We start from the raw sequence: 17,544 nt of genomic DNA, 5'->3' as shown, positions 1-17,544 counted from the left end.
CAAAGTTGCCAGAATTCAATTACAACAAAGCCAGACTGTATCTACATCTTCCCATGGGTCTGTCAGCTCCACAAAACACAGCAAGCTGGGTTTGTGACCACATTACGAAATCTAGTCTTAAGCCCTTATACATTTCAAATCTGCAACAGTGCTGTAACAAGTACCCTTTGTACATTTACATGAATCCACAGTGGTGTAATGTCAGCGTGGTCAGTGTTTGATTTTACATTGCATTTTGGTATTGTGAAAACCTTTGTGACATTAACATTTGTGTGAGGCATTACAGGGGCAAAAGGAGCTATAGATTATAGTAGCCCCTATGGAACAATATACTTTTTATGATTAATAGTTAATTTTCTAGTCCCTTGCTGCCTTCAGTAGCACTGCATACATGCACTACCTACCTCTCATGGAGTAACTTGATTCTGCAACAGATATTTTCACAAAACTTTAATGGGTTAAAGAATTATATTTTGCTTCTGTAGGTGCACGAGAGTGTGCCACACCATGTAGCCCAAAACCATAACCAGAAAGCAAAGGGAAACTCAATTTTAAAAGGGGAGACCCCAAAATCCTGCACAAGTTTTGGTTTGCTTTGGGGAAGATGGTCCCTTCAAGGAGAAATACCATAAACTGAACAAAGAAGAATCCCAGAAAAATGGCCCGACACTGAAGAAGATACATTCAACAAGTGTTACATGTTAGAGAAAAATAAGCTTATCTAACACAGTGAGTACAATAGCTGAGATGGACATAGCATCACTGAACCTGTGCCAGTAAGATAATTCAGGCAAAACTTTACATGATAGCCCAGAGACCGAACTACCCCTTCTGGTTCACTCCTTTCACGACAGTATCTGAAGCACCTGCCCCCCTTAGTGCCTGAAGATTCAAGGCCTGATTGCGGATCAGTATACTATATCTTAGATACATTTGCCTGAGTTTAATGGACATGCAGTTGGCAGGACATAAAAAACCCTTGTGCTTGTCAAGATCAGGTCCTAAAAGGTAGGGTTTCCATTGGGGTTGGCACATATCCTAAATCTCTATAATGTCCTGGTTTTAGTATTCCTGCAATATGAATAGCCTGGTTCTCTCAAAACACACCTACTGTATCACTGGTGTGCAGTTTTAGTTAAGTGATTATATTGTGCAGACTAGACTGTACAGTACTTGTGGCCATCTTTGGTTTAAGTCTGACAATTGCTGCATGTCCGTCTCAACTCTTCTCCCAACATGTAGGCCTACTGTTTCTTTTCACTGTCCTATCTAAAGGTTATGAATTGTTGCTATACAAATATAAAGTGATTGATTGATTGCCGAATGTTGATCTTATAGGATCCCTGAAAATGCCAGATGTCAACTCTTTCCCTCTTCTTTAACTTGGGTGATTGTTCTTTGCCTACTGAGTAGAAGAATATGCTGTGCCAAAGATGTTCTACTGCTGAGAGTTTAATTTGGGTTGTGCAAAGACTTCACAACATGAGTTCAGGTGACAGACAAGACAGGTCTGGGTGTAGCCAATTATCACTGGGTGAGTTGGATGATGTGAACAAAATTTCAATGAAATCAAAAAAGTTGGAGTCATTTTAAAATCCAGAAGCCCCAAAGCTTCCCTGTTGAGGTTTGAAAAAAACCTTTTTACATTTCTGTATATTACAAGATGTAAAACGGGTGATTGATTCCTCAACAGTACACAATCCAATGAGCTAAAATGCTATTTCTTGTCTGAATAGCAGCAAGCGTTCATCTAGCATATATTTAGTTTTACCGTCTGGTTTATAAGCAATTCCAAATGGCCCAAATGGTGGCAAAATGTGCTCAAATGTCCCATTTGGAAATTCTGCCTTAAGATGCCTCTTCTCTAATCTCTGTCTTTTTTCTGTTTTACTTTATTTTAATTACTATCAACAGTAATGTTAAGATGAAGATCTATGGTTTCCAATAGATTTCCAGAGTTAACAGCTCCATTTTGAAGGGGATGTTCATCCTTAAAGTGTTTTAGACTGAGATAAAATCTTCCATTTATGCAATTTTCCATCTGCGTTAATGCTGATTTAGTAAGATCAGTACTGGTTCTTAGACCTTTGTGGAAATGTCTGAAGAGTTAAATTTATTATGATATTAATAATAATCCACAATGTAAAGCATTAATCAAGAATTGTATTACTTTGTGTTCTTTTTTTTTTTATTGATACAGCAAATCCATGAGCATGAGGTAAGGGTGGCTTCAGCTAAACCACATTTAAAAAAATGTTGAGACAATAATAATTTGGAACAATAAAGGTGCAATTTCTTTCAGGAAAACATAAAAAAATCAGGAAATACAGGTCAAATTGTAGCACAACAAAACTACTTAAAATAGCAAGCATGTTTAATAGTAAATGTAGCACAACAGGAAGCAAAAATAACATTTATTAGTCACTAGTTATAGTTCAGTGTCTGAGACAAAATGAGCTCTACACTTTTGATGTTTTGATACCAATTTGCATTTCAGTTTTCACTGACTTAATTTCAAATTGTTCTATACTTCTGAATGCAACGGTCAGCGGTTTCAGTATGAATGGGGGGGAAAGGGCTGAAGAATGTCAGTTATCAACTTATACTGACTTTCAAAGATCCATCATGCAACCAAGAAAAAAGAGAAACATTTATATTACAATTCAGTTTCCATGTAGGAAACTGAAGTGTAAAATTGGAGGATCATACACCAACAAGTATTTTTTTAGTCATTACTTGCTGACTGCTGAACCTCAGCATGGCTGCCTGCCTCCGCATGAGAGTTCATCATCAGCACATAGCCCACAGCCAACATACTCAGCTACGTGGTCAATTTGTCAGTTGGATAAGCACAGCTTGAGTACGTCAGCTAAAACAAACCTTTCTGCAGACCTAAAGTTATAACTGCAGAACCACTGTTTATAACAGGGACACTTCTTTATTTACCACATGTATATATATAAAACCAGTAATTGTTTAAGTAGTGACTTCAATGTTTTTGTGAAGTTCTTGTCAACACAGATACTTTTTTTCAACCTTAATTTTTTTCATCCATGTCCATCTTATTTTTAAACGTGATAGTATATCCTCTATGTGATTCTACTCCCAGTTAAGCTCCTCTATATATCCTCCAAGTTTCCTGGTTCCTCCCCCCCCCTCATTATTTCCCAGTTTCATAATGGCTCTATTCTTTTCCATGCCTGTACTTTAACACTTATTAGAACCATATCCTCTGCATGCTCGCTGTTTTCTTTCTTTTTCCCCACACCTCTCTAAGCTTCTGCCCTCCTCCTCAGCCTTTCCTGTGTATGTGAGCCAGTCTACTGTTCTGCATCAGGCCGGGTTCTGCTCCAGTACTTCTCTCTCTCTCTCTCTCTTTTCAATCTAATTGATAGCTGACTTTGACCTCAAACGCACCTTGTCCAGAATGTCACTCACCATGGTTATTTATAGTAAGTAAACTTATTTTCTGGTTTGTTTCTAAATAAATAGAGAGAACTGTCTGTACATGTTCCTGATTTCCTGAGTGCTTAACAAGCCTCCAGGAGCAGCTCTGGCAGTGCTGCAACTTTAGCACAGTGGTGACAGTCTTTTAGTTTATATAGTGCAGTCTGGCTCTGAAAACCTATTAAAATCCCTGGCTAAAACTAAATAACATACAACAGTTATTCTCTTAATCTCTAACAGTTATATTTTCATAAGCCACCATGAGTTTTATGATGAACCTTGTGTCGTTTACATTGTCAGGCAGGCTTAGGCAAAATCATAATTTTTTCTAAGTAATATTCATAACTTGTGCAAATCGTAAAGATTTTTCATTCTCTTCCTGTAAGGTCTCCACATTGTCCATTGGAGTGATATGTAAGTAACCTTTCTACAAATAATAACAGGGGATACTGACTGTCAATCATATCTTCATTTCTCTTGCTAGAGCTCTATGGAGGAGATGCTTTCTTGACTGCTGGACATTTTTGTAGTACTGGGACGTTGCTTTGCTAAATTTAGTTCTCTTTATACGGGGTAATCCATTATAATTCTACTATTGTAGAAACTTATTCCCAGCTCTCATAATAGAAACACGTACAGAATCACACACTCAGATGCTCTCATACAACAAAGATTTGGATTTGTAATAATTATTTTGAGTGCTCCATTACGCACGCACTAGAGAATGTAGCTAATGATTCCACCTGAGAAAATAAGTCGATAAATGTTTACAGCCTACCTTCCAAACTCACAGAACATTAGTTGACATAGATCCTGCCTGATCCTGTAGGCATACATGGAGGTTTTAATCATTGATGAGGATACGCTTTTGTGCCTCTTGCGGAAATATTCAACGTGTCTTTCTGATTGTTTCTCATTTGGGAATAATTCAGCGAAATATAACTTCAATACTCCATCAACATATTTCGCACACAGTATCCTGTGTGTGTTCTGTGTGTTCAGGTTTACAATGAAAGGAGAGAAGTTAAATGAGATGGCTAGATTAGGTTTATCTAAAACTTAACTGAATGAGAGAGCTGACACTGATTGGTTTGATTCATAAATGCATAAAAGCTGTTGTTGACAGTTGTTGTCCCTCAATCGTTTGAGTTTAAGCTTTGGCTCTGTCTTTCTACAACCGTCTTTTCTGACTGAGGGAAATGATGGAGCAAATAAGGAAGTCTGTCTTCTGCACTGATCCTTGAGCACTTTGTAAGAAGTAATAGACCATTTGGAGTTTGTCTTGTCAACTCCCAGTATTGGTGACTATCAAGAGTGTTTTTAATGGCAAAGCCTAAACCATGGCTCCTTGCCTTCAGGTTTCACTTCCAGATGAAGGTACAGTATATCCACCTTTGAGCTCCTTCAGCTGCCCTTCATCCGTTACCTAATTTCAGAGAGTACTGCAATATCAAGTAGATGCTAAATAGGGCTGCTTAGTCATGGGTCTAGCTGCCCAAAAGTTCTTTCTGTCTAATTTCAAGAGCTTAACAATTGAATCAAACACCCACCACCTGTGTACCAGGTTGTTGCTAGGGGCTGTCAGACTTCACAGTCCTGCCCCCTCGCCACTTTCTTATCTCCACAGGACTTTGAACTGCCTCGCCTCCCTTTTGGGAGGCTGTCTGTGGGTGATGTCTTTCAACCTGGAGAGGATGATGCACCTGCAGCCACCACATGGTGCTTGAAAGAGGAATGCCAGGTTCCAATGGCATGAGCCCATGACAATTAGGGACCTCTCTCTGGAGCAGCCTTTGCTGCTGTTGTGACTGCTGTCATCCTCTGCCAGTTCACCCTTTGAGGAATTGGTTGGATCAGGTTCAATGGAACACTCAAACTTCTCAACCACGGCAAGGAGGCAACCCAAAGGAGAAGAATGTTTGAAGTAATCATAACCCAACAAATACCTTAACATTTTCATCAGAGCTGAACCAAAACAAGGCAGTATGAGCGCTGTGTTAACACTGATATGGTCGAGGTAAATTATATAATCATTATTATAAATAGACAGTACATTCATTGTGGCAATTCTGCATTATGTTAATCTGTTCATACCTGAGTTTAAATATTGAAACACCCATCTGCATTATTATAAAACAGAAACACAACTCTTCTCACAAACTCAATACGACGGCCCAGGGCTAATTCATCTTCTTGTCAAATGACTGAACACACAGTTATCCAAGGGTTAACAACTCAATAATGAAATTGTGCCTGTGTTAAGTGTACTGTGAAAAGAGGTAATAATCATTTTAGAGCTGACTAAGATTAAAGTTTGGCTAAGAGCCAGTCTTACTCTGTGTTGGTTGTTAAAGAAGCTAATTAAACTCACATGAAAGCCTCTTCTAGGGTGCCAGAAAAGATTCAACACCCTTAGGTGTAGTCTCTCTTTAACTACAACATACATAAAACAAAGGTAGACTCCATGCACAGTTTGTAAAAATGTAAGAAAAGGATTTCGTTGGGAGAGATTTCAAATCGGGGCATATATTATAATCAAGGTTTCAGTGATGGATGTTGTGAAATAGTAATGATACTGCTGGGGATTATTAGGAGCTTCAGTCTCTTTACATGCAGCTCACAGTGTGGTCCCAGCTTAGCGTGAACATTGAGTCCTTGTTTGTCTGAGCATTTCAAACTTATAATTGTTTATTAGTAAATCAAATGTGAAATATTCAGACAGTAAATGTGGTGCATGTCTGTAGTCTCTATGTCTTAGAAAATCAAATGACACATCAATGCAACAATGAATGATGTAACACAACAAAGACTGGACAGTATTTGTGACTCTGGCACGACCTCAGTGTATTATTTTCATAATTCCGCTCTTTTGGATAATCAGTATGGATAAATAATTGACCAGAATAAACCTAGTTTCTTGACCCTGTGAAACCCCCCCCATGAGTGTGTCCATGTACCATTTAGGTTTTTTTACGTTTGAGTGCAAAGTCTATTGGTCTGAAATGTTTTAATGTGAAGTGAAGCAAGAGCACAGCTGTGCCTTCAGGTTCCTGCTCTATGACATGCGTATTTACACACACACACACAAGCACACGCATACACATACACATTTGCTCACTCTGGCAGCTTCCTCTTTGCCTGGCTGGAATTTGTAAGCCCTGGGCTTCTGTTGCTGAGGGGAAACCAGCTGCACACTCATCCAATCCTCCTGCCTCTTCTCCTCCTAATGGAACAGCCTGGTGCACCCCTATCCACCCCTGCCAAAGGAAAACATTTGGTACATCCCATCAATGCTTCTCTAGCTGTTTTGTTACTGACTCAGTAGTACCATCAGTAGTCAGTCTCACAGCAGCTTCAACGCACTCATACATACATACACACACACACATAGTGAGGACGTAAAAGGAGATAGTTGCAAGAAGGAAGCAAAGAGATTCTCGGCTAGTCTCTCTTCTTTTTGTCTCCTGTTTTTTGCATTCCTGATATGACCCTGTTCAGCCCAAGATGTGAGTATACTGGAGATTTGGTTTCTCTGTGTGAGTGTGCATGCATGTGTAAGAGGATGCTTGCATGCAGAGCTGAGATTCTGGAAGACAATATTTCCCCCTGTGTCCCTCTTTTTTGTGTTCTCCCCTAACATCCTCTGCCATTCCTTTGACAAGCTTTTATTTTCACAGAATCAGTCACGATGCATCTTAATTCAGAAGTTCCTTTGTATTGAGTATCCAGTTTTGTTTTTGTTGTCTGGCATTCTTCATACTAACACATTGATCCAGATGATGTTTAAGAAAAGGATCATTGAGATGTGTGAGGTTGATGTAAACCCTGTGATACATTAGGAGGTGATCAGGGGAAATTCATGGCTTAAACAATCCTGCACAGGTACACATATGATCAAAACTCAACCTGTCTTTTACACACACACGGTCAGCACTTGCTCTCCAGTCATGAAGACTTAGTCATGCTTTAGTTGTAGCAATCTTTATGAGCTCAATCTAGTATTTTGTTTTCTTTTTACATTTGGAACATTTTCGAATCAGGGAAATTTACAGACATGAAGGTGTAGAAACTTTACCTCCTTAAAACTTTCACACCAGTTAAGAATCAGAAACTCTACAAGCCAAAATGCTGCACCTCTGCTGGGGAAGGAAAGAGTCAAATGACTTTAACTCAGCTAAGGCTTTCTGGTTTGTTTGCTTCAATTTAACTCAGGTGATGATTAGCCATATTGCGCCCACTCTATTTTCATTAGTCTTGCTCATTTTTCTATACTGATCTCTACCCTCCTCTTGTCACAGCTGCACTCTCTTTATCTATTAGGGTTAAAACTCTTGTTTTATCTTGACAGTAATGCTTATGGTTAATCTGCAGTGAGCTTCAGGGTTGCTCTAAGTCTGACCTGAGGTCAGTTGTAGTTCAGGATATGAAGGAAATGCAGCATGACAGAGTGCAGAGCCTGTCAGTAACAGGCATGCCCACTGCACTTTTTTAAAAACTAACATATAAACTATCTCTTCTTTATACGTAGATTAGCTGATTGTGCCTGGATTAAACACTATGTAGAATCATCATCAATCAATCATTATTTGTATAGCGCCAATTTATAACAAGTGTTGTCTCGAGACGCTTTACAAATAGCAGCAGAAGAAGCTGTGAGTATTATATCTAATCCATATTTGAAACTAAAGCAAAATACAGGATGCAAACAAGAAGTGTGGAATACAGCATACAGATGTGTGATACAGAAAACAGATCATTGAATTAATTGGAAGTGTATGGTCTTAAACGTCTATCTAAAAAGTAACAATAATGATTTCTTCTGAAAATATATACAACTCAATTTATGAAAGTCTTTTTTATGTATCTTATCTTCCTAACTTTTTTCCAATCTTAAATAATTTTAGTAGTTTTAAGGAATGACATAAGCAGCATAGATCAAAGGACTGACATAATTAACATGGGATGTACAACACAGACAAGAAGAACCAAAATACAACTTACTGAAACATCATTTTCAGCATGTAATGAAGTCGCTTCTGAAATCTGCCAAAGCCAGCCAGAGTGGGATCAGTATTTCAGTCCCAGTCGTCTTAGTGTTAATGGTTGTTTCATAGGCGTTCAATCAAAATTGCTTTGTTTCTTGTTTTGTCTTTTTTGATTGGATGTTTTTGGAAAATTATGATTTGCCAACAGGATTACAGAAGATTGTGGGGTTTTATAAATTGAAATTTGCCTAAAAATATTTTTCAGTCTTCAGCTCAAACATTTGGGTTCTGTTTTTGAAATAAGCTCTGTGATTTTTCATGCATGGAAAAAATAACAAGGCAAATTACAAAAGACAAATTTCGGGAGGAAGAAAAACTCATTAAGGAAGACAAAAAAATGCAGCAATATTTTTATCTGATCATGATATTATCCTATCTCGCCCACATCAGTGACTTCAAAGTGCACAGATTAATAGAACACAAAGGAGCAAATTACATATCCTTACACACAATAACGTGTTTCATTTCAAGGCAAATTGTGTTTGCATTTTCCAAAGAAAGAAATGTAATAATTCAGGGGAGAAACGGTAGCATGTCTGTCTGTGTGTTACACAGATGATGAGGCTACTTCCAACAAAAGGTTGTGAACATAATTGCATGCTCTGCACGTATTCTTTAAATACATGTGTTTATGCAGAGTTCATACTCTGCAGAAACACATGTATTTAAAGGCTTTCATAGTTTTTCAGTCTTGAATTTTACATTTGCACAAATGACGTGTGTGAGCTGAAAGAACAGGGTCATGCATAGCTGGTTTTAGAATCCAAGAAAACTGCAGCAGATGTGATTTTGACTGACAGATTAAAGAAGACATCCAGTCCAGAGTCTCTTTGGGTACAAAAACTGATCCATAATACAATGTTTTAATGTTGTTGTCTCATTTTTACTCTTTTTGGAAAAACAGTCTGGCACTCAGCCTGACGTCTGTTGATACAAAATGCTTTGACAGATTGTAGGCTGTGAAAGGGGCTGAGCTTTATAACTGACATTTGATAAGCATGTGACCTTGAAATGTCCTTTTGATGCCCTCTGCTACTTTTTCACAAACCGTCTGCTTGATTTCTTTATGATGAATCTTTGCTCTTTAAGCTGGAGTCTCTTAGACTTGTCCCTGATGAGCAGTGTGTAGTGAGCTTTATCATACCAATGTCAAAAAATGATGTTATTATGAAACGTCCATGGTAATTATTATCAGCATACATAGTTTTCAATAGTAATCCTATGTGTTTAAGTAGCCATGGGAGGGCCTAAATATGAGAGGCTCACAAAAAATTAAATTAATAATAATTATGCCATCATTTTAATTCAACATATCCATAAACTTTGCTGAACTGAATATTAAAAACTAAAATGTTTTGGGCTTACAAGAAGGAACAGAAAGACAACTGTAAAAAAAAAAAAAAAATTCAAAAAGAAATAACATGGGGTGCTGGACAGCCTAGCGGTTATGTCGCGCGGCTAGTGCCCCATCTAAAGGAACTATAGTCCTCTTCACAATGGCCATGGATTCCAAACCAACCTCAGCCCTTTGCTGCAGGTCATCCCCCACATCCTCCCTCCAACATTTCCTGTTCACTTCAGCTGTCCTATCAAAAAAAGGCAAAAATGGCCAAAAATAATAGCTATAAAATATTAACATCCAAAAGCTATAACCCAAAGATTTAACCAAAACATATAGATTTTTACATTTGTTAAAATGTATGTTTGTGTGTAGCGTCTACATCAGAGAAGCTAATGGCTCGGAGGATTGTGTTCACCGATTAGCTGTCTGATTACCTCCTGAGGTTTTGTTCCTGCAAAGCGAGACAACTGTGCTCAGCGGCTTCCTCCGCTCTCTTTCTGTGTAATGGTTTCCTCATGCAGTCAATCATACAGCCATCATGCTGCTCAGCAAACACATCACAAAACTCTGTTATGTTTCTTTCTGCCACACGATCGCTTCAGCCAGAACCGGATGAGGAGCTGTTTTTTTTTTAAGATTTGTTCCTGAAACACATCAGACTGTCAGTTGTCATTTCTTTTTCATATAAAAGTTGGAGAATACTGTCAGATGAAAATAATACTATGTGGTATTGAATTAAAAAAAAAGCATATACTATCGGGGTAGGCGAAGTGCTGAAAAACTAGTTTGAGACAAAATCAATAACCATTTATTTTGTAAGCACACAAAATCATTAAAAGTACCATGAGTGATTTTCTGGTCTCAGAAGATGTATTAAAACTCTATAAAGGGATTGAAGTGGTTTTATTTTGAGTTAAAATAACAAAGCATGCCTCTGCTATAGGGCCTTATAGTTTACCTGATTTCATTTTACAAACAAATGCCAGTTTAAGTCACTTTCATACTGCCCAATTAAACCTTTTTTAAATGTAAAACGGGATTTTATTATTACTTTTGTATATGATGCTGTTTGATATTTTTCAAGCTAAACAGTTTAAACCTGTTGTGGAAGTTGATCATATCAGTTTGCTGATCTTTCCTTTTGGCATTGTGCTTTTAATTGCCTCGACTGTTGTTAGAGGTGTTAAAAATACCTAAGAAATAATCATTCTTCTCGCTGATGGTTTTGTTTGCTTTTGCTGTTATTAAAGAAACATACATCTTTTTATTTCAGCCTGTTTATTGACCATGCTAAATCTGATCACAGAAGCTTTAAAACATGACCCTACAATATTTATTTTGTATATATTCCAAAAACTGCACAGTTATAGTTTCTGTCAATGCATGCATGACTAGCTCAGACATGTAACAGTGAGCGTGTCAGCAGCAGGGGCCAGTTCCTGACCAGCAGAGACACTATTGGCTGCAGAGAAGCCATCAAGCTGATCTCTGTTTGGCTCAAAACTGTCAGAAAATGATCTCTGCTGCAGGAGGTAAAAGCACATACACGTGTCTGAATTTCGTTTCACACATTCAGAGCTATACTAAATTAATTGTGGCTTCCAGCTATTTGACAGTCACGCTCTGTGAGTGTATGTGCAGCTGGCCCAGTCACACTCCATTCACCACCCATCTGTCCATGTCAGACCGGCCTCCTCTTCCTCTCCTCTCCTCTCTCACTCCTGCACTTTTTTCCTCTCTTTTACACTCACCTTTGGTAAATCGCTGCCAAGCTGTTGGCATATCCTGTAATCAAGTTGGCTTACGCTTAATTTTTCCTGATTGGAGTGTGGTTATAGGTGTTTGCTGAAAAGACACAAAATAAAGAGAGGGAGAGAGACAGGGTTTGGCTTTTGAGACATGTCGGCTGCACCAGTTTCTTAACGTATGCTTGCAGATGGGAGACAGAAATGGAGGCGAACAGCTGGCTGGAAATGGCAGAGGCAATCAGAGCAGAGCCATTTAAGATGCACTAGAAAAATGCAGCCAATGTCAGACTCAAGTGGCCCTTTAGTCATTTTCCTGTCTAAGGATGTCAACGACTACAAGAGAAAGATTAAACAAGACTTATTAAACAGGTGACATGTGGGCTGAATCCAGCAAAGTAATGACCAAATGTGGCCCATTAAGAAATGAGCATATAGAAACACTTCATTCATTAAAAGGCTTCAACTCTGGCTGTTTAAGTAAAAAGATTTAGGAAAGGTATAACTTAATAGCTTAAGATGCTAAATGCAACATTGTGTTCATACAACTCAATCTATGGATTGTTTACACAGTTTTACTTTAAGAAGATCATCAAGGCTATTCAACCAAGAGAAAATGTGGTTAAGAGTGGAGCTGCATTTATTTGCTGATAACTTTTTTATAGAGATTAATCAAAACTGAATCTTATTTAGATGAACGCCATTGGGTTCCAGATTGACTTCTTCCACCTTGCTCTCACAGAGATTGTTTTCCTGCATACAGCCAACAGTGCTAAAAACCTGTAAACAGATATTAAAACAGGTACCTGTGTATATACATTTTAGTTGCAGTAGTGTAATACAGAAAGGTACAGTAAAACTTCAAATGGTGAGTCAATATACAGCTAATTGTTAGTCGTTGGTCTGACATGCGTAGATTGTGGCTTCTGAGTTGGTTGGACCTTACAATGGTTTACATTGTTGTTATATTGGAAATCATAGGGTTCAAAAAATGTATGGCATGAGTTATGCTAGACATCGCTGTTGTAAACACAATCATGTGTGTTATAAGAAGAAACCTTGTGCACGGCACGTGTCCCACCGTCGGATCTCTAAATTCATTTGGCACTTAAAAAAAACTAATTGAACAGACTTGATCTAAACATTTTGTTCTGTTTGGTCTCTGCTGTGTTGTGCTATGATTTTCGTTACTGTATCCATAAAAAGCTAATTGGTTGCTTTTTCCATGCAGACACGAGCATGAGTGGAGAGTTGAAGTCCAGCCGCTCCAGGGCAGCGAGTAAGAGGGCCAGCAACACCACTTATGGGTGAGTACATACACACACACACACACACACACACACACACACACACACACACACATAGACAAAAAATAAATAAACATTTATTATTTGCTACTACCCTTGATCTATAACTCAACAGCTGCACCTCAGAGTTGAGATCAATGAAGCATTATTGGTTATTGGCTTCATAGCATTTGTGTATGTAAGCTGTTATTGATTTTCACAAGAAGTGCTGTCGGCATCTGTCAATGTTTTAATCAATCTGTTGATGTAGTGCACACAGATGATTGGAGCTGATTACTGTTTTATTGCTAGCGGGGCCGTGGATCTACACTAACATTAACTGTGTGCTTAGGTAGCTGGTGAACGGAGAGGTGAGGGGTGGGGGGAGGCAAGACAGGGTGTGGGCTTGTTTAAACTAATTCATGGCTTCATTACTCTTACCTCCAAGACTCTGCTTTAACTACATCTCTCACTCTGGCTGCTGTGTGTGTGTGTGTGTGTGTGTGTGTGTGTGTGTGTGTGTGTGTGTGTGTGTGTGTGTGTGTGTGTGTGTGTGTGTGTGTGTGTGTGTGTGTGTGTGTGTGTGTGTGTGTGTGTGTGTGTGTGTGTGTGTGTGTGTGTGTGTGTGTGTGTGTGTGTGTGTGTGTGTGTGTGTGTGTGTGTGTGTGTGTGTGTGTGTGTGTGTGTGTGTGTGTGTGTGTGTGTGTGTGTGTGTGTGTGTGTGTGTGTGTGTGTGTGTGTGTGTGTGTGTGTGTGTGTGTGTGTGTGTGTGTGTATGGATTGTCAATTCTTTACTCTTTCCTCAATTTAACATGGCTTGAGCGCTTTTTATTAGTTGTGCTCTGGATGTTCAGATCGTTCTAATAAGTTATTCTTTAGTAATACTTATTCTCAAAGAGCGGAGACAAACATTCGCAAAAGATATCAGTATATTTCTTTTTCTCAGGAAAATAATCCTCAGGTAAATAATAAAATAATAATGTTATTCTGTGAAAACACCTACAATACATTGTTTTCTTTTGCTGACAGTAGAGATAGTGAGAGAAGAATTTATTACATTAAAGTAGCTGAGGTACACATAATAAATTATAATTAAACATATTGACACCAAAAAACACAAAAGGTCATGAACAGAAACTAGAATAGGAAATGTATGTTAACAGATATAATAACATCAATGCTAACTAGTTTGTCCCAATTAAGCAGATCTCATTATTTTTCTATATTCTGTCTAAGTAGAACTCCACATATGTTTTCAGCTACAGGGTGAACACATTCCTGTCAGCTTAATTTCCTGTCCATCTGTTATTTTCATCATATTCATGCAGTTGTGTGTGGAGGAATAAATATCAGTGTGTCCTTCAAAACAGTCAATCCAGCTCTCTACATGCTCCCTCCTCCGCTCCCTCTGCTCCGACCATTTCGGGCTAAACCTTAAACCCCCACACGTTATTTATTTGTCCATTCCACCATGTTGTTATTCAGCAGCGTGCGGCCATGCATTAATGAGGTTAGTCATACAACACACACACGCACACACACACATAATGACTAACCACAAATGGAACACACCTGAGGTATCAGACCTGATATAGCCTGGGCCAACATGATTTTTTTCACAGAGATGACATGGATTTCAAGCAGAACAATTTGGCTCCCTGTGGCCATTTCAGGTTTGTGGACACATCCAGTGATTCACCTCAGCTGAAAACCTGTCCAGCCTGTTAAAGAATTTAAAGAACTTTATTCCACAGCCAAGCTATACTGAATGAAGCTGTATATGCATTGCATTTCGTGCGAGAACAGCGCTTATGTCAGCGTGCTCACAATAAAGATGCTGATATGCCATTGTGAAGTAGTATATTGTTGACTTTAATTATAGTCTTAGCTTGACATGTTAGCAAGTTTTGAATTAGCACCATGGACTGCCTGTCAGAAGAAGGCGTATTCACAGAAATGTTCCCCTTTACAAGCCTCAAATTCTGCATTTTGGATATCTCCATCTTTGTTTTAGGACCAGACGTGACCACATTTGGATGACAGAAGAACATTTTTTGTTACTGTATGTCTTTACCTTAATTGACATGTTGCTTTTTCAACCATAGGTAGCCTTGCCTTTAAGCATAATCTGCTTCATTTATGTTGTTTATATCGGACCAGAATATCGGACCAGAATTAACACATTAACACATGCTTTATTGAAGAGAACTTGAACCAGAAACTGAGACCATAAAGTAATTGAAAAGTATTCATTTGGATCATTGCAGTCACCGTCTTCAGAAGTATGTGAAAGAATGCAGGTTTCACACTTCTGAATTAGCTTCACTTTAAGATAAGCTACATCCACTTTCACACCAGACACAAGCTGAGGCTGTTTGAAATGTCATAATTATTGCACATTTGTCATTAAATAACAATGAGTTAGTACATAAAAGTCTTGACCCTGATGAAGTGAGTAGATACAACTTCCATATTCCTGGTGGGAAAATGTTTTTTAACAAGAACATGGCAATCCATCCATAAATCTTAAGAAATTTAAAAAAATGTTTAAAAAAAACAACCTCTGTAGGGGAAACACCAAAATCAACCCCTGGACACCATGGATGTAAGGAATTACATGGAGACCAGGGTGAGACAAGTTTATTTCAGTTTGGACGAAAGTGGACGAACACTCACATCATCCCAAGAAGCACTTTGCAAGAAGGGCTAAAATCATTAACGCATCTGACATGAAATGTCATAATAAAAAGTGATTAATATGGTTTTGCAGGCATCCTCTAAATGTTTGAGCCTTCAGATATTGAATACTAGACAAGCCAATCAGCATGACAGAAAGAGTAACTATAACTACAGTAAATAGTGAGACTGACACCAAAAATCTCTCAGTCCAGACTCCAGTAATCCTGCTCTGTGCTGTTGGCAGCAGTCTAAACCGTCTCTGCTCTTCCCACTGTTCCCACACAGCCAGCCAACAAACACTACTGCCTGTGGCCTAGATTCGTTTGCAAGCAAATTTTCCAACTAGCATGTAAGAGCTAAACCAATGCAGTCATGCACATGCAACACCATGTGTGTTTTTGCAACTTTTAATTGTTTCAACTGATCAAGCTAAAAAATAAACCTTCCACTTCTACCTACAATCTATCTCATTAAAGCGTTTTAATTGTGTTTTTTTTAATTTACCTATTGTCTAAGGACTTATTTCAGTTGCAACGTATAAGTCTTTCCCCAGGCCCTTTGCTCCAAGCTGACCCAGACGATATTTATCAGTTATGGTCTGTGTTTTTTCTGACTGCAACAGGTTCTCTCCAATTGAGTTAGCCCCAGCTGTAAAAGGGGGACAGGTTGCAGAGAGCGGCAGCATTTCACAGCCCAGATGCTGCAGCTGATTGGAGCAGTGGCTTCTGTGTGCTCCAATGCATGACTACAAAAGCTCACTGTACTGTGTGGCATGTATTAGGAGGCTCAGGTGCCAGAAGAAGGACCCCAGGGGCCTATACGTGTGGGAGATATGATTGTGTGTGTGTGTGTGTGTGTGTGTGTGTGTGTGTGTATAAACCGTTGTTTAATGACCATAGCTGTATGGGTTAAACAAGAAAAAAGTATAATAATAATACATTATTACTATTAGTATTATTATAATTAAGTGGACAGGAAGTTTTTAAAACTAACCTTGTATGGGCGTGCCCGATGTAAAGAGGCCATAGTCCTCATCTCAACGGCTGTGGCTTTGTTGCACATCATCCCCCACTCCCTCCCCTCCCAACATTTCCTGTCTCTCTTCAGCTGTCCTATCCAATAAAGGCAAAAAAGGCCAAAAAGAATAACTTTGTTTGGATGTTATTGATTGCTTCCATTGTTTTATTGCTTGACCCAGTACATTGAATCCATCCTAGACAATTTGCCGCAACATTAGTGACAGCTTTTGAACAACTGCAGAAAACTTTGATGGTGACATTTTCTTGGTTTTGGCTAACGTCATCCTTCCCTCTGGCAGAGCAATGTTCTTTGTCACTCTTAAACTGTAGCTTTTTGTGGAAGCCATTGTATCTGTATAAGCTGAAAGTAGTTTGTTAATGGGATTAATTGGTATCCTGTCAATGCATTGAGTTGCTTACCCTCAGATACCCCATACTGCATTTGGGCAGTGTTTGAGACATTTCAGACGTGTCATACTTTGTTTAACAGGCTAACAGTAAGACTACATCATATTAACAACCCATTAAATACTGTACTTTCAGACTGAAACAAAATACAAATTCTTTGCTCAATTGTCTGTTTCCTTCCTGAAGTTTTGACCAAACTTCTGAGGGATTCTTTACTAACCTTTGGCACTGCTTAGTCTTTGGCTGCTCGGTTGAAGCTTTCTAAATGTCCTGCCTGTGTTCAGAACCATGCTCATTTTGTGATCTGCTCTTTCTGCATTTCAAGAAGAAGGGGACAGGTCTGAATACAGAGTGGCCCTGAGCATCTGGTCTCGGGTATTTTTGTCTATTTTATCAATGCGCTTCATTCCTTTTAATATTCTCTCTCCTGGTTGAATTATCAAAAGGGCTGGTCATAGAGGAGTTTGATTTAGGCTGGGAGCGATGCAGCAGCCCCATCTGTCATATAGCCTCAAAGAGGCTAATAGGGACAGGATAGATGTTGTGATGTGCACTGTTCACTTGCCAGAGCAG

The 17,544-nt window shown here is 38.7% G+C and overlaps 1 protein-coding gene across 2 annotated transcripts in view; it reads left to right on the top strand.

Moving 5' to 3' along the window:
- Positions 1 to 6,763: 6,763 nt before the first annotated feature.
- Positions 6,764 to 17,544, top strand: part of si:dkey-234i14.2 (heterogeneous nuclear ribonucleoprotein C) — a 38,254-nt gene continuing 27,473 nt past the window's right edge. For both annotated transcript variants that reach the window (XM_065953060.1, XM_020634884.2), the window contains exons 1-2: positions 6,764 to 6,953; positions 12,811 to 12,886. In XM_065953060.1, the coding sequence (XP_065809132.1) occupies positions 6,932 to 6,953; positions 12,811 to 12,886 (98 nt within the window). In that variant the 5' untranslated portion in view covers positions 6,764 to 6,931. The remainder of the gene's footprint in view (positions 6,954 to 12,810; positions 12,887 to 17,544) is intronic.

Source organism: Labrus bergylta, chromosome 3, assembly GCF_963930695.1.
Source record: "Labrus bergylta chromosome 3, fLabBer1.1, whole genome shotgun sequence".
NCBI classification, from domain to species: domain Eukaryota; kingdom Metazoa; phylum Chordata; class Actinopteri; order Labriformes; family Labridae; genus Labrus; species Labrus bergylta.
Note: the sequence above shows the minus strand (reverse complement) of the source record. Positions and strands in the feature narration are given on the sequence as shown.